General features: G+C 37.6%; 1 protein-coding gene across 1 annotated transcript in view; it reads right to left on the reverse strand.

The window, feature by feature from the left end:
* Positions 1-27,758, reverse strand: part of LOC129710464 (elastin-like) — a 120,740-nt gene that overhangs the window by 15,273 nt on the left and 77,709 nt on the right. Inside the window, exons 30-46 of the mRNA XM_055657419.1 lie at positions 26,528-26,611; positions 25,340-25,423; positions 22,620-22,655; positions 21,792-21,875; positions 19,133-19,204; positions 17,642-17,680; positions 15,463-15,522; positions 13,565-13,600; positions 10,642-10,725; positions 10,190-10,225; positions 7,988-8,032; positions 6,668-6,718; positions 5,498-5,566; positions 5,162-5,197; positions 2,874-2,918; positions 1,680-1,703; positions 259-279 (exon numbers count right to left, since the gene is read on the reverse strand). Of these exons, the coding sequence (XP_055513394.1) occupies positions 259-279; positions 1,680-1,703; positions 2,874-2,918; positions 5,162-5,197; positions 5,498-5,566; positions 6,668-6,718; positions 7,988-8,032; positions 10,190-10,225; positions 10,642-10,725; positions 13,565-13,600; positions 15,463-15,522; positions 17,642-17,680; positions 19,133-19,204; positions 21,792-21,875; positions 22,620-22,655; positions 25,340-25,423; positions 26,528-26,611 (906 nt within the window). The remainder of the gene's footprint in view (positions 1-258; positions 280-1,679; positions 1,704-2,873; positions 2,919-5,161; positions 5,198-5,497; positions 5,567-6,667; positions 6,719-7,987; positions 8,033-10,189; positions 10,226-10,641; positions 10,726-13,564; positions 13,601-15,462; positions 15,523-17,641; positions 17,681-19,132; positions 19,205-21,791; positions 21,876-22,619; positions 22,656-25,339; positions 25,424-26,527; positions 26,612-27,758) is intronic.

Below are 27,758 nucleotides of genomic sequence, written 5' to 3' on the forward strand. Positions count from 1 at the left end.
ACTTTATTGTTGCAAATACTCATCTGGGTTTGATTAAGGAGGGGAAATCTACCATTCTCATCTAGTTTGACCCATTTGAAACCCCAGACCAACCAAAGTGGTTGACTCTTCACTGGGTCTTCTGTTCAGGGGTAATTATGGAAGGACAATAATTTGTGTTGAATAATGGTACAGACTTTTTGGCTGTAATGTTTCCTGAAATGGTTATGGTATTAACATCACAACATCTAGGTAAAAAACAAGAACAAATAATTGTACCTGCTAAATCACCTGGGATACCTGTAATAAGAATTCATGAAAGGAGATATCAATATTCTGAATTACTTCAGTTACTTAATAGCCATTGAAAATAGTAAGATTAGGCCATTGGCTACTATGAACCTGCTCCGCCATTAAATTTGATCATGCAAATTCAGCACCTATTTCCTGATTTTCCACCAAATCTCATGATCTATTTTGTCATTGGTAAAATTTCTAATATAAAATATTTTTAATGATTTGACATTAACTATATTCTATGGTAGAGAATTCTACAGATTTTCAACATTTTGGTTGAAGAAATTTCTCCTCATCTCAGTCGGAAAAGGTCTATTTCATATCCTTTGGCTGTAATCCCTAGTTTTTCCCTCACTGTTAGGAATATATTTCCCCATCCCATCTGGCCAATCCCATTAGTATTCTCTAATTTTCCCCTCTCATTTTTCTAAATATAAGCCAAATCATCCCAATTCCTCTTAAATGCCAGTTCTGTTATCTCAAGAATTTGTATGGTAACACCTCATAGCACTCCCTCCAGGACAAGAGCAGCTCTCCTCGGATGAGATGAAAACTATACACTATTCCTAAGGATCCGTGTGACTGCCTAAGGACATGTCAGCTCTTGCACTCAATTATCTTCCTTTATACCAATTGCTTTCTTAAATATCTGCATCTATAACCATGAGGGTGTCTGCAATGACAGGTGCTTTGTTAAGCTCAGAGAAATATGAAGAAAAATATACTTGTGATATATATGTGATTTTTGTTTTAAATGCAAAAGATAAACATTACTTCAGTGGCCATTATTTCCACAGCTGCTGCTGTTATTTTTGGTAATATTTCATTAAATATTTTATTTATTTATTTTACAATTACATAGTGAACATTTTCCATTTATTTTTTTTCCCGTCCCGGAAAAGCTAGATCATAAATAAAGTTCAAAATGATGCAACACTTCTTTTGAAGCTAAAGGTAGCAGCTCTGGATTTCCTGTTGTTGAATTGCAAGTCAATTATAATTTCCACAAGACCATGGGTTGAGAACTTCCCTGAACAAAGACATACAGTATGGTTGCTGAGCTGATGCGTGGATATTTTGGCATACTTCCATCCAGTAAGCTAAACCCATCCTAAATGACTTTACTGGGAGTATTAGAGGTGCTGACTTCCCACCCTTACATTCCATAACTTGATCTTGATCACATGACTGAACAATTAGCAAAGGCAATATACCATTTGTACTATTCGATTGTTCACATAATAGTTGAAACAGATTAAAATTAACCTTCTCCAAAATCATCTAATTGGTTTTATTTTATTATGTTTTCATTGGCTCAGTAAATAGGGAAGCCATGCCAATGAAATGATGATAATTGCAGAATTTTGCTACACTGTGACAATGTTAAGATAAAATGACTGTACCTGCTACTGATCCAGTTTGAACTCCTATATTAATAACAGAAAAGATAAGATAAGAAAATTACATCGCATATGTGATGTTGATTTGGCTGAAAGGTGACGAAGATTAATTTAATTCATGTAATTTATTAACCACTATTTATACACCCCAAAGTTTTCCATTGTACCCGCTGACTAAAAGTGTCAATGTGGCAGTGCACAAGAAGGCATGCCATTGTCTGGCAGAGCTCAACTTAGAATTTTTATACATGGGGCCTGTACAAAGATTCAAAGAAATAAAAGGTGTCAATCATTAGAAGTCTTAATACTATTTGGAGAGCATTGTACAGAAGGGTGGAGATATACGTCAGAGTATGAGAATCTTGTTTTGCCGATGTTGACATCAACATCGTTGCTTAAGTGGTGGTCAACTTGCGCCCAGAAACCCCCTTTGGAAATAAAGAAAGCAATGGAAGGATGATTGATGGAGGAAATATTACTAAAGCCTAGTCTTAAATCCGGATACAGTTTAATAATCTCATACGAGTTTAAGGTCATCAACAAAAATAATCTATCAAAAAATGCACCACTCTACTCAAACATTGCCCCATGTATTACAATTCCATTACCAATCAAAAATGATCTCCACCATTCATCATTCCCATCTAATACTTAATGCATACACAATCAACCATTGCCACAATATCCAGGCAACATTCTTGTAAAGTTCTTCTGCACTCTCTCCAAACCCTCCACATCCTTCATGTAATGGGGCAACCAGGACTGTACACTCCAAATGTGGACTAAAGTGGTATCATAACTTCCTGACTCTTATATTCAATGCCTCAACCAATGAAGGATACCATGTACCGAGTATACCATTTCCTTTCTATCTTCTTGTATTGCCACTTTCAAGGAGCTGTGGACTTCAACACCAAGATCTCTCTGTACATTAATACTGCTAAGGGTCTTGTTATTAACTATATACTTTGCCCTTACATTCAAATTGTTGGTGAAATATTGCAGTGTTGAATCAGAAGGTAATGCAAGTTCCCTGGATACATGGCATTAACCCCAATTTTTTTTTTCTCATGGTCAATCGCAAGTTAATTTCTTCTGGCACAATAATTCACAAATGGCTCTGCATACTGAAAGCATGGCCACGTGAATACAAAATCACAATTTACATATTTTGCCCGACATCAGAAATCAACTTACCAGGTATAACTCCTGGCTGAACGCCAGGCACAGCTCCTGGGCCACCTGCAATGCCAACAGAAGAGTGTCATAGAGTCATTCAGGAAATTATAGGCCAGTGAGCCTCACGTCAATGTTTGGGAAGCCATCAGGAGAGGATTCTTCAGGATAGGATTAATTTTCTCATTCGGAAGAGAATGGGTTAATTAGGAATACGCAGCATGGCTTTGTCTGCAGCAAGTCATGTCTTACACACTTGATTGAGATTTCTGAGGAGATGGCAAAGGTGATCAATGAGGGAAGGGCAGTTCATGTTGTCTATATGAATTTCAGTACGTCATTTGATAAAGTCCCTCATGGTAGGCTGATCCAGAAGATTGAGATGCATGGGATCCATGGTGACTTGGTCATTTAGATACAAAACTGGCTTACTCATAACAATCAGGGTTGCGGTGAAAGGGTGTTATTCTGGCTGGAGGTCTGTGAGCAGCAGCGTTACACGGGTACAGTGCATTCAGAAAGTATTCACACCCCTTCACTTTTTCCCCATTTTGTTCCTTATTCTAAAATGGATTAAATTCATTTTTTAATCGTCAATCATCACACAATACCCCATAATAAAAGTGAAAAAGTTTAAAGAACTTTGGGTAGGCCTCGTTTGGAGTAATGTACACAGTTCTAGTCACCCCATTACAGGAAGGATGGGCATACTTTGGAGAGAGTGCAGAAGATGTTTAGCAGAATGTTGCCTGGATTAGATGGTATTGGATACAAGGAGAGTTTGGATAAACTTGGATTGTTTTCTCCTGTATCAAAGAGGCTGAGGGGAAACCTGATAGAAGTATAGCGCTAGTGTGGGCAGTCAGAACCTTTATCTCGGATGGAAATGTCAAAGACCGGAGACCATTGCTTTGAGGTGAGAGGGACAAAGTTTAAAGGAGATGTGTGGGGTAAGAACTTTTTTCACACAGAGAGTGGTGAGTCTCTGGAACTCTCTGCCGCAGAGGGTAGTCGAGGCCAGTTCATTGGCTATATTTAAGAGGGAGTTAGATGTGGCCCTTGTGGCTAAGGGGATCAGAGGGTATGGAGAGAAGGCAGGTACGGGATACTGAGTTGGATGATTAGCCATGATCATATTGAATGGCGGTGCAGGCTCGAAGGGCCGAATGGCCTACTCCTGCACCTAATTTCTATGTTTCTATGTTTCTAAGCTTTTTACACAGTAGTGGATATCTGGAATGCACTGCCTGGGATGGTACTGGATGCAGATATGACTGGGATATTTAAGAGGCTTTTTGATAGGCATATGGATATGCTGGAATTGGAGGGATAAGGGTCACATGTAGTGGTGATTAGTTTAACTTGGCATCAAACAATTGTGAGGCACTCTGTTGAGATAACTGGAGGAGATTCAAAACAGTCTATACAATGGTATGGAAAAGCATGGAATTGACTACCTGCATCAGGTGCACTTACAAAACAATGATAAACTAGCACGGAATTCTCTGCAGTATATGTTAGTGCATGTTGTAAATGAACAAATTAATTTCTATTCCTGTTGATCTTGATTTCAAAAGTGCATAGATGGTCAAGTGTTGAGGCCAATAAATAGTTTTCGAACCTCTAAATCGAACAAACAGGGAACTACTTTAGTGCTATTGAGAAAAATATGCTTCAGTAAAGCAGCACATATCTCTGTAAACTACTTCAATACAAACAAATGAAACAGTTATCATTGTCCTTGAGACATTGCAATAGTGATTAAAATAAAGTAGTCATTTGCTCCTGCAGCCTAATTGGATCATTTCAAACGCCAGCACTTTCGAAAATAATGGAACGTGCTCAACCATTAGTTTTGATTAAAACTCGACCTCATAACAGTCTTTCGTCAGTAACAGAAGTACAATTAACTGAATCTACTCACAAATAATTTGAAGGATAATTACATATTTACAAAAAAAACAAACTTTCAATTAAATTCTTAATACATTTACCCCTACGCACATAAACTTATTGACCTAATATTAATTTCTACCCCTGTGCACCCACATCAACCTTCACAGCTGTAACATCATGGTGAAACATCTTCTAGTTCTATGCAGCCAGTTCTATGGAAGCAATTTGCTTTCTATAAACATTTAATTACTCAGTGATTAAAAAAAAAACACATAATGATACTGCTATTGGTGCAGTATCTGCTGGTGGGTAATCTTTAATGACTATCTTTGACAGCATTAATTTAATCTCACAGAGAAAATAATAAATTGCTAACTGCACTCTGTAATGTATTAAATTTAATGAATATTTACCTCCATATTTAGCTGCTTTGGCTGCACCTGCTCCACCTAAAATATTAAAAGATTGAGAGGGTAAGGAAATAGCCGAGATCATCTGTTTATAGAGTTGATCTTGCAGTATTGTAAACATCAACTATTATTCTTGAATTCTGAAATATTTTAGATGAAGAAAAGAATGATACTACTGGTACTACTGTTGAATGCCCACTATTGAATACACCCATTAATTTATTTTCATATATCATGATATTTTGGGTTAACTTGGTTCTAAACTATGCACTACAGTTTAAGTCTGAAACTCCAGGCACGAGTTGGAACAGGGCAACATAAGTATTTAGGTCCAAGTACCTGGTATAACTCCTAGTTGACCTCCTAGTTGACCTCCTAGTCCAGTGCTTGGAACTGCCCCTGGCACACCTGTATGATCATCAGGGGAAAGTGACAGTCAACAATCTAGTAAATTAATTAGCAAGCTTCTTACTCAGAAACAATCAGTTAGGACTGCAAATGCCTTGGGAAAACTATCAATTATTGTTATCGGTGGCATTGATCAGCATATCACTATAATTGCTGTAGAATGAGACTATTTCTCTTCATATGAATTTCCTTACCTATCAGTATATTATACAATTGAAAACAGGTGCCATTAGACCACAAGAGTTTCTTGTGGCTTTTTCCAAGAGCAAGTAAATTAGTTTCATGCTTTCCTCTTCCTCATAATCAAACTTTTGAAAGGTTTTTACCCATGCAACTAGTTGTCTAATGCTTCCGTTGTTTACATCAGTTTAACTGTGCAAACCCTTTCTATATTTGCAAAAATCCAGTTTTCTTACTTCTGGATATCTCATGTCCTTCATTATAATTAACATGAAGTATACACAACTATCACTGGGATTCTCCTCAACTGTAGTATTCTCTACTTAATTCACTGTAATCATCAGGTCTGGGACCTTCAGCCTCAATCAATTTTTTTTCTGAATATTACACAAGAATTCCTTCCATTATCTTCTGCCAACACATCCACATCCCTACAATTGTTGGAGTTGCTAAAGTCTCCCATTAACACTGCGTTGTAGATCTTGTGCTTTTCTTTAATTTCTACAAACTCCTCCTCTTCACGTACACATGAAGAGGAGGAACACTGAAATATCCAGGCATGTCCCCAGATCCCAATGTAGTCTAATAGCCTGATTGAGGCCTCTGAAATGATCAGTCTGGAAGACACAGCATTTTACAGAGATACAGAAACATATAGGGGACAAAGAGATGACACAAAGTGGAGCAACGAATAATGGGTCTGGCATATTTTATGACTTAAACAACATCGTCACGTCCAGGGCCCTTTAATTCACATCTCTGTTTTGATTTGCTGCACTTTTAGCTCCTTTTTCCAGGAGCTTAATAAACACAAGTTCATTGCGTTTTAATGTCTTATGTTGTGTTTAAGAATAAAAAGAACTATTAGGAACTTAAAAAGAATGTGATAGTATAATGTAGAAAATTTAGAAATAGATTTACCTGCAAATTTTGCAGCTTTAGCCGCAGCAGCTCTAGCCCCGGCAGCTCCACCTGCAACAAAGGAATAAAGTAATTAAACTTTATTCTAACTATGTTAGAATCCCATTACTATACACATGCTTGTTCATTCTGTTCAATAATGCCATGCTCTGTTTCTTATTTCTTGCCATTAATAATGTTTTTAATTATTTTCTCTTTCATAATTTTTTCCCTTTCTGGCCCTGATCAGACTCAGGCTACCCACGCTCTTCAGATGCCCGAGCCAAAACTCATCTTCTGGCCTATGACAGCTGCCCACTCTCTCTCCCCAGAAACCCCAGACCTGGTCTAGATGCTGGGCCAAATTGAAAAGTGAAACAATCTTTCAGTGACCCAAGTGCAAAGTGGTTTTAGCATCCCACTGTAATATCAATCTCATGCTTTTACATGCACTGAACTTTAAGCCTGCAGCTATTCAAAATTGACTGTTATCAAGAATGCAGAAGCAGAAAACAGAAACAGTGAAAACACTCAGTAGATCAGGCAATATCTGTGGAAAAACATACAGATATTTTTGGTTGAATTGACCAAGTAGTTTCTCTCTTTTTTTTTTAAATTTTTTAAATTTTCAGATAGCTTAATAGGAGAGGATAAATTTAAAACAAACGGTAATGATAATTGTACAAAATCTATTTGTTTGGCCTCATCTGGATAATTGTGTTCCCTTTTGAACATTTCCTTATAAATGAAGTAATAGTTCCTGAAAATGGTTTCACAAATTTACTGAATTAATAATAGCAACAAGGCATCCAACTCAGTAGAAGAAATTAATACTTTACTTTCTTGAAGTAAGATTGAGAAGCAAAATAATAGCAAACAAGACAGATATGGGATATATGGGGATAACATAAAACCATACAGCAAAGGAACAGGCCCTTTGCCCCCCCCAATACCTGCCTCCTTTAATCTCTCCTCCTCTAACGTTAAATCTATGTGCTCCAGTCTCTGACATTTCCACCATGCGAAAAGGGTTCCGATTGCCTATCCTATCAATACTTCCCATCATTAAATAACACAATAGTTTGCTTGCACTTAGCTGGGCAGTTAGAGGATTCAAGTCTCCTACAGGGGACATGACAACATTATGTCCTTGTATTAAATGAAGCCCTAAGAGCAGAGACAAGCCACACTTGTATTTTAATAGTTGTTTGATACAAAATGAACAATGGCACAGAATAAATTTATTGGTGGACTGAATTGCAAAATCATGGGAATAATATCTGCATATTTCATTAAATTTATCACAATGAAGTTAAACTTGTTGATGACACATCACAATACCTGATAAGCCTCCTGGAAAGCCGCCAGATAAAGCCCCTCCCGCACCTGCAATGCAAAAATAGAAGAGTTATATTAAACAACATATGTTAAACAATTTGCAAAAAATTATCTTCTAATTATTTCAACAGAGCATCAACACATCAAGTAAGAAACATGAGAAGTGCTAGAAAATAAGTCAATAAAAAGTGTTATTTATTCTTAACTATATGAAGGGAAGAGAAAATCATGGGAAAAGATTAGGCCTGTTAAAGATCAAAAGTCTATGAACTACATGTGAAGGCAGAAAATTTTGGTATGGATAATTAATACTTTGTCTATTTTCATAAAAGAGGGATTGATGTAATCAAATTGCAGAAAAAAACGGAGCCTTTCAATTCACAGAATTGCTTAAGTCAACACTTCATTTTAACTTGTTAAGATTTATATGGTGCCACACGTTAGGCTGCATAGGCGGATGAGAGCCAACAGTATCAAAGGGCAGATACTAGCATGGAGAGCAGGTTGGCTGCATGCCAGAAAACAAAGAGTGGCAATAAAGGGGGCTTTTTTCTGGTTGACCTCCAGTGCCTAGTGGAGTTCCGCAAGGGTCTGTGCTGAGGCCGCTACTCTTCACGTTGTATATTAATGATTTGGACGAGGAGATTGAAGGCTTTGTGGCAAAGTTTGCAGATTCCACAAAAATAGGTGGAGGGGCAGGTAGTGTAGAGAAAGCAGGAACTCTGCAGAAGGACTTAAACAGGTTGGGAGAGTGGGTGGAGAAGTGGCAGATGAATTCTAGTGTAGCAAAGTGTGGAGTCATGCATTTTGGCAGTAGGAATAAAGGTGTAGACTATTTTCTAAATGGGGAGAGAATCCAGAAATTGTAGGTGCAATGGGACTTGGGAGTGCTGGTGCAGGATTCCCAAAAAGTTAATCTGCAAGTCAAATCAGTCATAAAGAATGCAAACTCAGTGCTGGCATTTCTTTCAAGGGGGCTTGTATACAAAAACAGGGATGCAATGTTGAGGCTCTAAATGGCGCTGGTAAGGCCACATTTGGAATATTGTGAGCAATTTTGGGCACCATATCTGAGGATAGGTGCTGGCTCTGGAGAAGGTCCAGAGGAGGTTTACAAGAATTATACCAGGAATAAGTAGGTTAACCTATGATGAGCGTTCACAGAGTCTGTACTCACTGGAATTTAGAAGAATGAGGAGGGACCTCATTGAAACACTCTATCCAAGTGAAAGACTTGGATAGAGTAAATGTGGAGAGGATGTTTCCACTAGTGGGAGAGTCAAGGACTAGACTAGCCGCAGATTTAAAGGAGGTTCTTTTAGTAAGGAGATGAGGAGAAATATCTTTATACAGAGGATGGTGAATCTGTGGATTTCTTTGCCACAGAAGGCTGTGGGGGACGTCAATGGATATGTTTAAGGCAGAAATAGATATATTTTTGGTTGGTACAGGTGTCAGAGATTATGGGGAGAAGGCAGGAGAATGGGGTTAGGAGGGAGAGATAGATCATCCATGATTGAATGGCGGAGTTGACTTGATGAGCCAAATGGCCTAATTCTACTCCCATCACTTATTACCTTGTATCCCTATTTCTGTTACTTCCATTGAAAATTAACAGAGCCATCAAATGTTGATATTACATTTTGTGGAAAAATAATCAGAAATAAATAAACCAGAAAGTCTTGCTGTGATATAACACGTGGTACCTCACATCCTGTTATATATATTTGAGTACATAAAGATTATATTTAATAACTTTAAATTAAGAACGTTAGTTAGCAGTTCTTGTTGAATCATTAAAAATATTTCAAGAGGCCTTCTATCCATTAATTGAGACCATGCAAAATTGTGGAGCTCCCATCTCATATTAAAAATTCTATGTGGATGTGCAGTGGATATTGGGTGTTGTTCACATCCATCACTATATCAGGAACAGATCCTCAATAATTAATTCAATGCTGTCTAAGTGTAGATTGGCACTTTTTCTAACATGTTTGTTTTATGCTAAATCCACAGAAAGAAGAACTAATGATATCTGGAAATGTTACCATCATGAAACATGGCATCTTTATTTGTTGATGAAATTATTTGTCATGTTCATGCAGCTGTATCAATTAGGATGATATTTCTTAATAATATGGTATGCTCAGAATACAAAAATAATTTGGTGCTTTTCCAAATGACAAAATAAAAAAAAAATGTTACCTCTATATTTAGCAGCTTTAGCTGCTGCATATCCACCTGTAATGACAAAAGATTGACAAGTTATAACCATGCAAAGTCCAGCTACATAGACTGTGGAACAATGATCAACAGCATTGCCGCCACTGAGATAAATACTATTTCTGGAGAAAAAAAATCTATATCAATGCAGATTGTTCCCATGCAAAAATCAAACTGTGGAATTGTACAACCTGGAAGTATTTGATACTGTTGATAGGTCATTGTCTGAAATATTATCGGAGTATCTTTCCCCTGGGCCACTTCCTGACCTCCAGAATTTTCAATTTTCAAATGAAATGTGGAATCATTTTCACCCATTAACATTCACTTAATAGATATAATTTAACATCACGTTTGAGTGGGAGAATCATGCTATACCTTGCTAACACAATTGAAACAGCAAGTGAACTAATAGATTATTAGAAATCAATTACCTGGAAGACGTGTTGAAACACCTCCAGGTACGCCTCCAGGATAGCCTCCAGTTAATGCTCCGAGAATGCCTCCTGGTACTCCCCCTGGAATGCCAGGACAATCAACATTGTCTCAATTTGTTCAATCAGAACAACATAACATTTGTACATGCATTGACATATTACTAAGACAATTTGTAACATGGATTTGTTACAAATTCAATGAAATTAAAAAGTTTCCTATTCTTCAAAAACATTCATATATGCTCTGAACATAGAAAATACGTTTAAACTATGCCTATCAAAGCTTAATATGTCATGATCAACCACATCAGTAACAGCAGGGTACAAACATAAAAACAGGAGGGGGCAGCTCATTTTTCTGAAGCTCATTACATAATACAATTTGCACAAGTCTAACATGTGCTTCAAATTTATTCAAAAAATAATTGCTATAGCGTACAGCCAAAACCATCAATCTCCGTTTGAATAACAACCGAACCAATATCTACATAGACTGATGAGGCACAGAATACCAATTTTCTATTACACTATAAAAGATGCTTTGTCATTTCCTTTCTGAAGTGCGAAACTCTAGTTAAAATTTATGATTTATCATATCTTATAGATATCATTCATTTTAATAATTGGCTAATTGTACTTTACATTGGAATGGGCAGGTAAATGAGTATTATTTGCATAACCCTTTCTCTGCAATTGAGTCATATGACAGAAACAGGCCCTTTGACCCAACTTGCACGTGTCGACCATGGTTCCCCATTCATGCTAGTCCCACCTGCCTGCATTTGGTCCATATTCATCTAAACCTTTCCTATCCATGTATCTGTCCAAATATCTTTTAAATGTTGTGATATTGCCGACCTCAACCACCTACTCTGCCAGCTCATTCCATATATCCACCACGGTGAAAGAATTGCCTTTCATGTTCCTAATAAATCTTTCCACTCTCACCTTAAACCTCTGTTCTCTGGTCCTCGATTCCCATACTCTGGGGAAAAGACTGTGCATTCACCCCATCTATTCCCATTATGGTTTTATGCCTCTGTATATGAATACCCGTCAGCCTCCCATGCTTCAAGGAATAAAGCCCTATCCTTCCCAATGTCCCCTAAAGCAAAGGCATCAAGAACTCACAATGCTCATAAATTTTCTCTGCACACTTTCAAGCTTAACATCCTTCCCATAATAGGGTGAAAAAAGTTGAACATATGTAGTACTCCAAGGGCAGCCTTGCCATCATCTTCTACAACTGTAACATAACATCCCAATTTCTATACTCAATACTCTGGCCGATGAAGGTCAATGTACCAAAAGCTTTCCTGACCATCCTAATAACATGTGATGCCACTTTCAGGGAACTATGTACCTGCACTCCTAGATTCCTCCACACAGCAACACTCCCCAGGGCCTTGTCATTGACTGTGAAGCTCCTGCCTGGTTTGACTTCCCAATATGCAACACCTCACTCATCTTCATGAAACTCCATTAATCATTCCTCAGCCCACTTGCCCAGCTGATCAAGATCCTCCTGTAATTTTTGATAACCATATTCGCTATCTATTATACAACCCATTTCAGTGTCATCTGCAAACATATCAATCATACCTTATACATTTGCATCCTAATTGTTGATATATATCACAAATTACAATTGGCCCATTGCATAAATTACAAATTGATCCCTGTGGCACACCACTAGTCACAGGCCTCAAGTCCAAAAAACATCCTTTCACCATCATCCTCTGCTTCCTTCCTTCCTTCCTACTTCCTAAGCTAATTTTCTATCCAGTCAGCTTGACAATTATCTAAACCCAAGGATGCTCGTGTTAACTAATAGATTAGAATCTAAACAAAATGTGCTTAAAGGTCTTATTATTAACCAATATGCCTGTATAAAAAGTCAATTGTACATACCTGAAAATAAGGTTTAATGTAAATAACATTTTAAGTAGTGTATGTCTATTCAGTATTATTAATGGTCACCAATGAAATGATGTATTCCAGCAAAAATAAAAAGTTGGGTAAGCAAACATTTAAAGAAAACTGATAACTGATACCAGCTTCAAATACGACAAGAAAGTAATTGGTGAATATATCACAAAAAAGTATAACCAAGGAAGAGAAAAACACAAAGCTGTTTCTAACCCTTCTACTGCTTCTGCAAACTTTTGAATTGTGCATCTTTTTTAAATATTTATAGAAAAGCACTTAGCCACTAGATTTTAAAGATTTTATTTTATCTTGGACTATAATCCATGATTAAGGATTTCCATTTCTTGTTTATCACGTGGTGAGATATCTCTTGGCTTCTCTTTGAACAAAATCATTGCAGTTAAGACCAGACAAGTTGTGTTTGAATTACAAATTCTCTGCGTAGATACAAGGAATGCTTGAATGTATGAAGAAGCATCCCAATCCAAAATGCTCTCCACTGATGCTGCCTGACCCATTGAGTTACTCCAGCACGTTGTGAAATTCTCTCTGCACTCTGGTAATGAATATGGGTTGATTCATGGATCTATAACCTTGAATTAGGAAGCAGTTTCTAAAATCAAACTCAATACTGTCAAATTAATGATAGACGCAAATGCTGGAGTAACTCAGTTGGCCAAGCGGCATCTCTGGAGAAAAAGGACTGGTGACATTTCTGTTCGGAACCCTTGTTTAGACCCCTTCTTCAGGTTTGGTAAATCTTTTCATGACACTTTAATATTGTTAATCATATTGTGAACTGGGAAGAGTTGATTGCAATATTTTGAAAAGTTTACCTTTCACAAGAATGTAATTAGATTTGAAATATATTCTTGATGTAAATGTTATGATGACACATTTTTTTCCTTCCATGAAGATTGGTAACATTCAATTTTTGTGGTTACTTATATAGTAATAGTTTCATGCTAGACATAAGGTTACAAAGAGTTACCTGCATATTTGGCAGCTTTAGCTGCAGCATATCCACCTACAGCAACAGAGAATTGACAAATTAGACAGATTAGGGATCATTTAATAAAGAGCAATTAATAACAATACAGATATTAATAGCACTGCCTGAGGAATGCCATTTAAAAAAAAAAAGTCAATTTATTTAAAATTCAACTAAAGAAATGTATTAACCATTAATAGAATTAAATAGAATAATAACAGGTTATTTGTTCAGTAAATCTTATTCCATAAACAACACTCTCAGAATTAATAATGGGAAATAAGGAAATGTAAGAGACATTCAACAAATCTATTGCATGTGTCTTTCAAGTAGGCGACTCTAAATGCATCCCAGACACAGTCGATAAAGGGGCAATCATTAACATTGGAGAAAAAGCACATGACAAACTAATGGATATAAAGGCCATCAAATGTCTAGGCCATACATCCTTTAGCTTAAGATTCTATAAAAAGTGGTTACTGAGACAGTAAAAAATGGTAATGATTTTCTACAATTCCTTTAGAGCCTGGAAAGGGTTCAGCAGTTATAACAAAATTATTCTAGAATTGAAAGATGGGGAAAACATATGCTTGAGAGCTAGTTGGTCAAAAATAAGCGGTGGAGAAATTTCTGTAATCCATTATTAACAAACTTTTAAAAAGAAACGTTGAAACCAAGCATAATAATCTTGAGGAGATTGAGAACTGCATTGTTATGAAACTTCTGAGTCCCACGGGAGGCATATGAGAGACATGGGTCAGATTGTACGTGATCCAGTCAATTTTTGCCTTGTCAATGCCTTCTTAGATACTTAGTGTGCAACCACTTCTCTTTTATCAATATGGCTTCCAATGTACTTTGCATGGAAAATAGGTTTGTAAGTCACTGACAGTATCTTAGAATTGCCCAAATACCAGTCATAACAGTCTTGACCTACTAATGAAAAATGCTTTTTTTCCCCATCTTTCAGATGAAAGGCTTGGTTGAAAAGTTTCCTTAAAACAAATTGTCACATTCTCCAGATGATTTAAAATACTTTGCAACCAAACTTCACTCATGAAGTGAAGTTACCATGGCATACATATATTTAAGTGGATCAGACAATTTCCATACGGCATGGTTTCACAAATAACTTATTGCTTTGGTTATATTGACTGTGGGGGAGTTTTCCCAATTCCAATTTGCCATGTCGTATTGTGAATAGAAACGTGTTGCATTAACATCCCAGGTTAGCAAGTGTGCTGAAGTATTGGAATAGTGCTTGAGCATAAAGTTGCTGCTTTTGTTTTCGAAAATCTTTGCACAGATAAAGAATTTACTGCTCAAAGATTGCTTGATCCAACTTTTAGTTAGGTTTTTAATAAAGTTTCTGTTGATGTTGACCAATTTGAATCATAAGCTGGGAGTCTCAAAACTATTCAGTGGTCCTTTAGGATTAATAGAACAATGAAGTACATAATTTATTGATTTATTTTAAATAGGTCTGGTGTTCACCTTGACACCAATAGAATAAGTGTTTTCAGTATCTCTGGAAGAGTGCTCCTGACTGGAAATATGTGTATACATTCTGTGCATTTGTCTGAAAAATGAGAATGACATAAGCAAATATCTGAACCCAAGGCTGCTGAGATCTAGGATTCCAATTTATATAAGCTTCTAAGTTCCAAATAGTTCCAAGTAGGCTACTTAGAGAAGATCACTTTTTTATCTGTATGTTAGGCTCAGCAGTATTCTACTGAGGATTCAGATTCTACAACTATATCTGTAGCATTGGCATAAAGTTAATGGCTATCATTGTAGTATCCCAACATGTTGACAGAGTGTTTAATAAAACTGTCACCGATAATTTTTGCATCTCGCATTCATTTCAATAATGCTAATGATTAAATAAATGTTACCTGGAACACCTCCAAATAAACCCCCTGGAAGTCCTCCAAGTCCAGTTCCTCCAGGACCACCTGGAATGTCAGTACAAGAGCTATGCAATCATTACAGTCATAGAATCAGTGTCACAGAATCATACAGCATGGAAACCGGTCCTTCAGCACCCAACTTGCCCATGCCGACAAACATGCCTCCTATACACTAGTCGCACCTATCTGCATTTGGCTCATATCTTTCGGTGTAGGCAAGTTGGGCAAAGGGCTTGTTTCCACGCTGTATGAATCTACAATGTTGGAGAGGCCATGTGAAGCTTGTATTTTCTTTTATGCTCTTTGTTGCCTCTAATATTTTTGTCACAATGACTGAAATTGGTCAAAGTACTCCAACCAAGGCTTGAGGCACATAACTCATCTCTTAGTTTTAATCCTCTAGAATGAACTGTATCATTAACTCAACAGATTACTTAGTGAAGGTAGACACAAAATGCTGGAGTAACTTGGCGGGTCAGGCAGCATCTCTAGAGAGAAGGAATGGGTAACGTTTCAGGTCGAGACTGAAGAAGGGTCTCGACCCGAAACGTCACCATTCCTTCTCTCCAGAGATGCTGTCTGACCCGCTGAGTTACTCCAGCATTTTGTGTCTACCTTCAATTTAAACCAGCATCTGCAGTTCTTTCCTACGCAGATTACTGTACTTTTCTAGTCCATCCTATCTAGCTTCACTTACTTGAGATTCATTTTTTCCCCAATAAACATGACCTCGGTAATAGATCATAACTTGTAGTATTATTAAGACATCCTGTAGCATAACCTAAATGCTACTTTCTTTTGCTAAAAGGACAATTTGTGTGGAACGTGATCATATATTTAAATACCCTCAGATCACTATCATTCTGACGTTTTTGCTGTATTTAAATTTTGGGTGTCATTCAATGCACCAGAATTGTGGATGTACCTTCACTAGAAAGTCTGCAAGTTTTCAAGAAAATAACTCACCACAATCTTTTCAAGGGTGATTAGATATGGGCAATAAATTCTACCCTTGCTAGGTATGCCACATCCCTAAAACTGTATTTAAAAAAAAAAAAATCTCACAGTATTATTACAAGTATTGCAGCAATGATAACATACAACACGATCTACACTGGGTATCAAAAAGTTGTAATAGGGTCTAAATAGAGAAGCAATAGATAGCCAGTCCAGACTAAATTAGTATATAACCTTAAAAATTGTCACTCTATTGTATACTTTAATTCAATTTACCAGATTTGAATGAAATTATTTGATACTCTTCCTATTAAAAATCTAATACTTGCATTGCTAAATTTCAATTCATCCAATGGCCATGCGATATTTGGACGCAAATTTCCAATACTTCCTATATGGAAAATGTATTTCTTAATATTAATTGAAAGATTATGCCATCTTATCGTTTGCAAATAGTATCTCATTAATTTCATCAAATGCTAACAAGATCATAGATTGGAATGGAACAATTAAAAATCGGTTTATTTGCATAATGCAATATGAATGAAAACATTTATAATAGGTAGAGTATTATGCAGAGAATTTAGTAGTTTCAACCTCATTACTTCTTATGCACTCTCTTTATTTAAATATGAATTTGTTAGTAGGTATAATTTCTTGGATGCAAATTTTTAATATAGATGATTCCCCTTTGCTACCTATGATAGAACATGGGTTTACACATGACTGGAATTTTCACTGCATATTTCTTGCGTGGATTCTCTGTTAATAAAGCCTTTTATAGTTAAGACAAAATAACAATCTGAAGTGCCCGTCTTGAATTCTGAATTTTCTGTGTAAACTGGTAACATAATACGTTATTCTTGTCACTATACAAAACAAGCATTTCACTGTACCTCAGTACACATGTCAATAATAAACTAAACTAACTTCAGTATCAGACACCAATTCCTCAAAATTAGTTTAATTGCAGCCAAATTGAGAAATTGAAAACTTTTAAAATTATCTAGAAAACTGATCGTGATATTTGGAAGAATCTATCTTTTGAGAAAAAGGCTGACCAGGATTGAAATGTATTCCCTAGAGGTCATAGAGATGATAAATTTAATTGTTCTGCAGATTTTATCCTTAATAAGATTTTGCTTATTAATATTTCTCTACCTTAACAATTTGAATCATATGTAAATTACAAAAGTGGAAATCGTACCTCCATATTTAGCAGCTTTTGCAGACCTGTATGCACCACCTGCAACATCAAAGGAATGGACAAGTTATAATGGAACAGCGATCAGTTGCATATAGTCAAATGATGACTAATGTTTTGAAAGCCAACAGCACCACTACATTGCAGAAAAACGACACACCAGAAATATACAATGTTAACCAAAGTTGTTTAAATCGAGGTCACAAAGATGTATCCAACTTTAAGATATTAAAAAAAAATATATAAAACAGCTATTTACCCATTAATTATCATAGGTCATATGTAAATTATTTTCTTGTGAATGCCAGTGGAAAAAAAATAGACTGATCTTTTGTATACCAAATAGACTGATCTTTTGTATACCAAATAATTTAAAAAATGAGCAGCATGAGCAAATAGCCAGAGGTGGAGTGGTTATTTTATTGGATTACAGATCGTGCAATTTTATTTGATCTGAAATTTAAATGAGGATTACTGGAGTTCCTTCTTGAAAATCTACTGCGCATATTCTGTGAAGCATTGTAACTGGCACAAAATGATGACCGGTAGCACAACCATTTTGTTTTTCTAGTGAAGTTAATGGAGTTGGCCTCACCAATGTCCTAAACAAGATAATCTAAAACACACAAATCCATTTTTATCTAAACGCAATAATAAATAGAAATAATTTATATATACATTGAGTAATGCACGCAGTCTGGATTGAAATACCAATATTTTCCAGGAGAAGCCGAATCAACTTTCATGGTCAAGAACAATCCTGATGCAAGTTCTGAGCTGAAATAATGGACAAAGCTTGCTAAAGTGGTTCTGATCAGGTAAACCAACATTCCATTGTTTTAATAACCTTATGCACACCTGGTCTCAAATTGATTTGGTAATTTCACTACTGCATGGGAGCTCAGTCTTGTTAGAATTTCCTACTATGTTTGAAATTTACCAGTACCACTTCAGGTCAGTTCTGCAGCAGGATTTGACACTTTAATTCTATGGGTAATATAGATGAATGGATTGTGAGAGAAAACCGATATTTTCTTTCGTTAAAAACAGCTGCTTTAATTAAATGCTTTTAATCATTAATTAGGTACATTTTTAATTAACTTTTCCATTACTTAAAAATGATGCAAATCATGATCCTGCACATTCACCCTCCGTCCCTCCCTCTTCCCACTTCCCTATTGCCCCACGTACCTCCTAGGTATTTAAAGTATTTTCTATTATTATTCCAGATCTTTAAATGAAACTTTGGATATTCCATATGGTGACACATGTTAAGGCATACTAAAACAACAAAGGCTGTTTGCAAAGTCTTCAGGAACCCAAGCTAAATGACTGATTGTTTGAATGATTGATTGAAAGATACAGTACATTATGGAAAACACGGTCTACTTTAAAGTTGTAATTTTGCATAAAGTGAATGGAAGGTAAAACTCAAAATTTAGCACTAAAGACATTTCAATAAGAATGAAAAGGTTTTAAAAGAGAAAAGATCACCTGGAAGCCCTCCATATCCAGCTCCAGGTACACCCCCTGGATAGCCTCCAGGTACACCTCCTGGCACAGCACCTGAAATGACAAGAGAGCAGTTCCAATCATCAGTATATTACATTATTTAAAATAGTCAGACTATGGACAGCTTGCTGCAGTGTTATCAGGTCAACTCTTACCAGGCTTGAAAGGCAGCATTTGTTTACTGAGAGAACGGAAACTTAGCTATACATAAACTGAAACGATACACAGTTTGGATTGAAATACCAATATTTTCCAGTCCTGAGTCAATTTTCATGTTTAAGAAAGAACGGCAGATGCTGGAAAAATCGAAGGTAGACACAAATGCTGGAGAAACTCAGCGGGTGAGGCAGCATCTATGGGGCGATTAGAATTTCCAACTATGTTTGAAATTTACCAGTTCATCGGGTCAGATCTGCAGCAGGATCCAAGATCCTTTCATTCTGGGGGGGGGGGGGGGGGGGGGGGGGGGGGGGGGGGGGGGGGGGGGGGGGGGGGGGGGGGGGGGGGGGGGGAATATAGGGTTTTGGATTATGAGAGAAAAAACAGATATTTTCGTTCTTTGAAAACAGTTGCTTTAGTTTAATGTTTTTAATCACTAATTAGGTGCATTTTTAATTAACTTTTCCATTACTTAAAAATGATGTAAAGCATGATCCTGCCCATTTGTCTTCCCGCCCTCCCTCTTCCCAATTCCCTATTTCCCTGACTACCTGCTGAGTTTTTCAAGTATTTTCTATTATTATTCTACATTATTCCAGATCTTTAAATGAAACTTTGGATATACCATATAGAAACAAAGAAAAATAGGTACAGGAGTAGGCCATTTGGGCCTGCAAGCCAGCATGGCCATTCATTATGATGATCATGGCTGATCGTCTAAAATCAGTACCCCATTCCTGCTTTTTCCCCCAGATCCCTTGATTCCTTTAGCCCCAAGAGCTCAATCTAACTCTCTCTTGAAAACATCCAGTGAATTAGCCTCCGCTGCCTTCTGTGATAGAAAATTCCACAGATGCACAAGTGTCTGGGAGCAAAAATGTTTGCCCATTTCAGTTCTAAATGGCCTACACCTTATTCTTAAACTGTGACTTCTGGTTCTGGACTCCCCAACATCGGGAACATTTTTCCTGCATCTAGCTTGACAAACCCTTAATAATCTTATATGTTTCAATAAGATACCCTCTCATCCTTTTAAATTCCAGTGAACACGCCCCGTCGACCCATTCTTTCATCATAGGTCAGTCCCGCCATCCCGGGAATTAACCTGATGAACCTACGCTGCACTCCCTCAATAGCAATAATGTCCTTCTTCAAATTAGGAGACCAAAATTGCACCCAATACTCCAGATACCGTCCCACCAGGGCCCTGTACAACTGCAGTGGGACCTCCTTGTTTCTAAACTCAAATGCACTCACAATGAAGGCCAACATGCAATTAGCTTTCTTCACTGCCTGCTGTACCTGCATGTTAACTTTCAATGACTGATGTACAAGCACACTCTCATTGCACCTCCCCTTTACCTAATCCGACACCATTCAGATAATAATCTGCCACTGAAGTAGATAACCTCACATGTATCCACATTATACTGCATCTGTCGTGCATCTGCCCACTCACCCAGCCTATCCAAGTCACCCTGCAGCCTCATAGCATCTTCACCGCAGCTCACACTACCACCCAGATTTGTGTCATCCACAAACTTGGAGATTTCACATTTAATTCCCTCGTCTAAATTGTTAATATATATTGTAAATAACTGGCATCCCAGCACCGAGCCTTGCGGCGCCCACTTTCTGAAAAGGACCCATGAATTCCTACTCTCTGCTTCCTGTCCGTCAGCCAGTTCTCTATCCGTGCCAATACCCTTCCCCCAAAACCATATGATGACACATGTTAAGGCATACTAATAGACAAAGCCTGGTTGCAAAGACTTCAGGAACCTAAACTAAATGACATTATTGATTGATTGAATGATTGATTGAAAGATATATCATGGCAAACAGGCGCTTTGGCACAGAGTCCACAATGACCTTCAATCACCCGTTCACACTAGTTCTATGCTATCCTACTTTTGCAACCACTCCCTACACACTAGGGGCAATTTTCAGAGGCCATTTAACCTACAAACCCACATGCACTTGGGATGTGGGAGGAAACCCGAGCACCCTGAGGAAACCCACAGGGTCACAAGAAGGACACGTAAACTCCACATGGGCAGCACCCGACATCAGGATCAAACCGAGTTCTCTGGCGCTGTGTGAAAATTAATTTCTTTAAATTGTTTTGGCAATGACACCTGATATCAATATAGTTTCACAAGTGAAATACTCGAGTAAAAAAATTTGAATGTGCTTCCTGGAGTTTGCAATTTTTTCAGAAAATGGCAATGAGAACCTTTCCAAGCCTGAACCTATGATTATTTGCACCACAGGTTTCTTGGTTCCAAAGCCAGACCAATTAAAGATCAAATGTCCCTAGCACATTCATTTCCTCTTTGTTCTTGTGTGTGTCTTGGCCATAGGATTCAGGATCTAATTAAAAATTGTAATCTTGATATAAAGTGAAGGGATGGTAAAACTGAAATTTACCACTCAAGACATTTCAATAAAAATGAAAAGGTTTTAAAAGAGAAAAGATCACCTGGAAGGCCTCCGGATGCAGCTCCAGGTACACCACCTGGATAGCCTCCAGGTACACCACCAGGAACTCCTCCTGGCACAGCCCCTGTAATGACAATAGAGTAGAGTTCCAATCATCAGTATGTTCAATTATTTAAAAGACGCTGACTATGGACAATTTAATGAAGTGTTATTAGGGCATCTATTACCAGACTTGAAAGGCAGCTTTTGTTTACTGTGAGAAGCGAAATTGGATTGTGATCAAACGTTCATAAGCATTTCAGCCATAGACAGTACGACTGGAACTATACTGCAACGTCCTACAATGCCAGTAGATGTGCTCATGGCTCTAAACTGGCATAAATAAACAACACTAGTGAGCAACAGCAGAATTCAAGTTCAGGAAGAGGATAACTTAAGAACACACCTCAAGCCTGTGTTCAGCTTAATCTATAGCTCATTTCCTGTCACAAAATTTGATTTCATTAATTTAATATACTAAACTCAAATAATCTTAGTGCTAACTTTCAGTTGATTGATCATTATAATAGTTTGGGCGAATGATGTACCAAATTTCCACTGCCACTTACATTAAACCGAGGTATAGATTAAACTGAACTTTACAAATGACTTCCCAATTTTGTCCTTAATTATTTTAATACTAATTGTAGATTCCTTTGACTACAACCTTGATGATTCCTGTAAGAAGCGTTATAATATACTGGAAACCCGAGAGCCTAAATTTGTTCTCCACAGCTGTTGGGCCTGCTGAGTATTGTTCTGTATTATAAAGTTCAATTTTAAATTACCAGCATTTTCTGTGTTTTCTATTGAAAATAGGAAGACATACCTGCATATTTTGCGGCTTTAGCTGCTGCATAGCCAGCTGCAATGAAAAAAAAGATTGATAAGCGAATTTAGCCTCATATTGTGCAAATAATATTAGTAGATCACATTTCTGAAAGACTCAACTTGAAGGAGCACAAAACAAGCATTTGCAATTACAATTAAGGACTTGGTGCTGATTCCACGACATTACCATCACAAAGAGTTGCTGCTTGATGACATTTTACACTGTCGCCAGCTAATAAAGAGAGAAAATTATTTCAAAACCTCCATAGTAATTTTAGAAAATCGGTGATGGTTTAGGAGAATAGGGATTTCTTATGATTGAATTTGTAATTAACTATCACTTCATAGTAATACTTTTCCAATTACGAAAATATTACGAATTAAGAAAAATACTATAAAACAGCATTAATTATGTGTAGGAAAGAACTGCAGATGCTGATTTAAATCGAAGGTAGACACAAAATGCTGGAGTGATTCAGCGGGACAGGCAGCATCTTTGGTGGGAAGGAATGGATGATGTTTCGAGTCAAGACTGAAGAAGGGTCTTGTCCCGAAACGTGACCCATTCCTTCCCTCCAGTGTTGCTGCCTGTCCCACTGAGTTACTCAAGCATTTTCCGTCTACCTACCCATTCATTATCATAGGTTTCCATGTAAATTATCTTCTTGTGAATGCCATGGAATGACTGATATTTTGTATACCAAATAATAAAGAATTGAGCAGCATGAGCAAATAGCCAAAGAGGCGGATTATTTATTTTATTGTGTTACAAATTGTGCAATTTCATTTGATCTGAATTTTAAATGAGGATTACTGGAGTTATTTCTTGAAATTCTACTCCATATATTCTGTGAATCATTATAACTGGCACTAAATGAAGATCTGTAACACAACACATTTGTTTTACTGGTGAAGTTAATGGAGTTGGCCTCATCAACATCATAAACAGGATAAACTAAAAGCATTAAATTAAAGCAAATAATTTAAATAGGTAATACTTTAAATTTATCTTTCTCAAAGCCTACGGTCCTTATGCAAGAAAGATCTCATGGATTTTGTCCCAGGTTATCTGAGAAGGGATTACATGGCACGAAACAAGATGCTGCTCCAAAGATGTTCAGCTGCAAAGCATGGCCAGGAAATGGCTAACATAATCAGGTAAGCTCAGAACGTATGTGTTTGCAGGGGTATCCCTAAACTTAGCTATATATAACCATATAACAATTACAGCACGGAAACAGGCCATCTCGGCCCTACAAGTCCGTGCCGAACAATTATTTTCCCTTACTCCCACCTGCCTGCACTCGTACCATAACCCTCCATTCCCTTCTCATCCATATGCCTATCCAATTTATTTGTAAATGATACCAATGAACCTGCCTCCCCCACTTCCACTGGAAGCTCATTCCACACCACAACCACCCTCTGAGTAAAGAAGTTCCCCCTCATGTTACCCTTAAACTTCTGTCCCTTAATTCTATATAAACTGAGTCAACCACACACTTTGGATTGAACTACCAATATTTTCCAGGAGAAGCCGAGTCAACTTTCATGGTCAAGAACAATCCTGATGTAAGTTCTGACCTGAAATAATTGACACAGCTTGCTATATTTTGCCAGTGGTTCCAATCTGTATAGGGGGAATATAGGTCAATGGATTATGAGAGAAAGTAGATATTTTCTTTCTTTGAAAACAGCTGCTTTAGTTTAATGCTTTTAATCACTAATTAGGTGCATTTTTAATCAACTTTTCCATTACTTAATAAATTATGTAAAGCAGGATCCTGCCCATTCATCCTCCCTCCCTCCCTCTTTCCACTTCCCTATTTCGCTGCCTACCTGCTGAGTATTTCAAGTATTTTCTATTATTATTCCACATTATTGCAGATCTTTAAATGAAACTTTGGATATACCATACGGTGACACATGTTAAGGCATACTAAAACACAAAGCCTGTTTGCAAAGACTTCAGGAACCAAAACTAAATGACAATGTTGACTGATTGAATGATTGAAAGATACATCATGGAAAACAGGCCCTTTAGCACAGAGCCCACAATGACCGTCATTCACCCATTCACACTAGTTCTATGTTATCCTACTTTTGCAACTGCTCCCTACACACTAGGGCCAATTTTCAGAGGCCATTTATCCTACAAACCCACATGCACTTGGGATGTGGGAGGAAACCCGAGCTCCCGGAGAAAACCCACACGGTCACAAGGAGAACGTGTAAACTCCACACAGGCAGCACCAGAAGTCTGGATCAAACCCAGTTATCTAGCTCTGTGAAACAACGGCTCTACCAGCTGCTCCAGTGTGCCGTCCCATATTAATTTCTTTAAACTGTTTTGGCCAGGACACCTGATACCAATGTAGTTTCACAAGTGAAATACTCGAGTAAGAAAATTGAATAAGCTTCTTGCATGCCAAGCTGTTGGGGAACTTATCCTGAAAATGGCAATGTAAACCTTTCTAAGCCTGTACCTATGATTATTTGCACCACATGTTCTCAATTCCAAAGCCAGACAACTAAGATATCAAATGTCTCCTGGAACATTCATTTCCTCTTTGTTCTTATGTCTGTCGTGGCCATATAGGATTCAGGATCTACTTAAAAATTGTAATACTAATATAACGTGAATGGATGGTAAAACTGAAATTTAGCACTCAAGACATTTCAATAAACATGAAAAGGTTTTAAAAGAGAAAAGATCACCTGGAAGGCCTCCATATCCAGCTCCAGGTACACCCCCTGGATAGCCTCCAGGTACACCTCCAGGAACTCCTCCTGGCACAGCCCCTGGAATGACAATAGAATAGAGTTCCAATCATTAGTATATTAAATTATTCAAAAGACTTACAAGACTATGGACAATTTACTGAAGTGTTATTAGGTCATCTATTACCAGGCTTGAAAGGCAGCTTTTGTTTGCTGTGAGAACTGAAAGTGGATTGTGATCAAACGTTCAAAAGCATTTCAGCCATAGACAGTACGACTGGAACTATACTGTAACGTCCTACAATGCCAGTAGATGTGCTCATGGCTCTAAACTGGCATAAATAAACAACACTAGTGAGCAACGGCAGGATTCAATTGCAGGAAGAGGATAACTTAAGAACATCACCTCAAGCCTGTGTTCAGCTTAGACTTCAGGAACCTGAACTAAATGACATTATTGATTGAAATTGATTGATTGATTTAATTGTTTGAAAGATACATCATGGCAAACCGGCGCTTCAGCACACAGAGTCCACAATGACCGTTAATCACCCATTCACACTAGTTCTATGTTATCCTACTTTTGTAACCGCTCCCTACACACTAGGGGCAATTTCCAGAGGCCATTTATCCTACAAACCCACACACAGTTGGGATGTGGGAGGAAACCAGAGCACGCGGAGGAAACCCACACGGTCACAAGGAGAACGTGTAAACTACACACAGGCAGCACCCAAAATCTAGATCAAACCCAGTTATCTGGCGCTGTGAGACAACGGCTCTATCAGCTGCCCCAGTGTGCTGATGCATACTAATTTCTTTAAATTGTTTTGGCCATGACACAAGTGAAATACTTGAGTAAAAAGTTGGAATAAGCTTCCTGCATGCCATGCTGAAGGAAGGAGTTGGCCATTTTTCCTGAAATTGGCAATGAAAACCTTTCTAAGCTTGTACCTATGATTATTTGCACCACAGGATTCTTGGTTCCAAATCCAGACAAATAAGAGATCAAATGACTCCGAGAGCATTCATTTCCTCGTTGTTCTTGTGTCTGTCATGGCCATAGGATTCAGGAACTACTTCAAAATTGTAATACTGATATAACGTGAATGGATGGTAAAACTGAAATTTAGCACTCAAGACATTTCAATAAAAATGAAAAGGTTTTAAAAGAGAAAAGATCACCTGGAAGGCCTCCGTATGCAGCTCCAGGTACACCCCCTGGATAGCCTCCAGGTACACCCCTTTGAACTCCTCCTGGCACAGCCCCTAGAATGACAATAGAGATCCAATCATCAGTTTTATGGCGGGCGAATAAGCAAGCCATGTGTGGTGAATCAAAGAGATCTTTATTGTTGAAGTAAAGAGACCAACACACACGTGAATGGGGGAAGCTTGACCCGGGGCAGACTACATGTACTAGGATACACCCCAAAACATCATGACAACTCCTTCCCGACATTACCCAGTCACGTGACCCTAGCCCCGACTGCCGAGGCACTGTCGCATAGTAAGTGGCCTAAGCACCAGATGCCGCCACAGTATATTCAATTATCTAAAAGACTCAGACTACGGACAATTGACTACAGTGTTATTAAGACATCTATTACCAGGCTTGAAAGGCAGCTTTACTTTACTGTGAGAAACAAAAGTGGATTGTGATCAAACGTTCAAAAGCATTTCAGCCATAAACAGTATGTCTGGAACTATACTGTAACGTCTTACAATGCCAATTGATGTGCTCATGTCTCTAAACAGGCATCAATAAAAAATACTAGTGAGCAACAGCAGGATTCAAATACAGGAAGAGGATAACTTAAGAACATTACCTCAAGCCTGTTACACTGTTCAGCTTGGAAGATAGACAAAAATGCTGGAGAAACTCAGCGGGTGCAGCAGCATCTATGGAGCGAAGGAAATAGGAAACGTTGCCTATTTCCTTTGCCGAGTTTCTCCAGCACTTTCGTCTACCTTCAATTTCCCAGCATCTGCAGTTCCCTCTTAGACATTGTTCGGCATAATCTATAGCTCATGACCTGTCACAAAATTTGATTTCATTAATTTATACAAAACTCAAACAATCTTCGTGCTAACTTTCAGTTGATTGATCATTATAATAGTTTGGGAGAATGATGTACCAAATTTCCACTGCCACTTACATTAAAACGAGGTATAGATTAAACTGAGCTTTAAAAATGACTTCCCAATTTTGTCCTTAATTATTTTAATACTAATTGTAGATTCCTTTGACTACAACCTTGATGATTCCTGTAAGAAGCGTTATAATATACTGGGGACCTGAGACCCTATGTTTGTTCTCCACCACTGTTGGGCCTGCTGAGGATTGTTCAGTATTATACATTTTAATTTTAAATTACCAGCATTTTCTGTGTTTTCTATTGAAAATAGGAAGACA

Source organism: Leucoraja erinacea, chromosome 28 (assembly GCF_028641065.1).
Source record: "Leucoraja erinacea ecotype New England chromosome 28, Leri_hhj_1, whole genome shotgun sequence".
Taxonomy (NCBI): Eukaryota; Metazoa; Chordata; class Chondrichthyes; order Rajiformes; family Rajidae; genus Leucoraja; species Leucoraja erinaceus.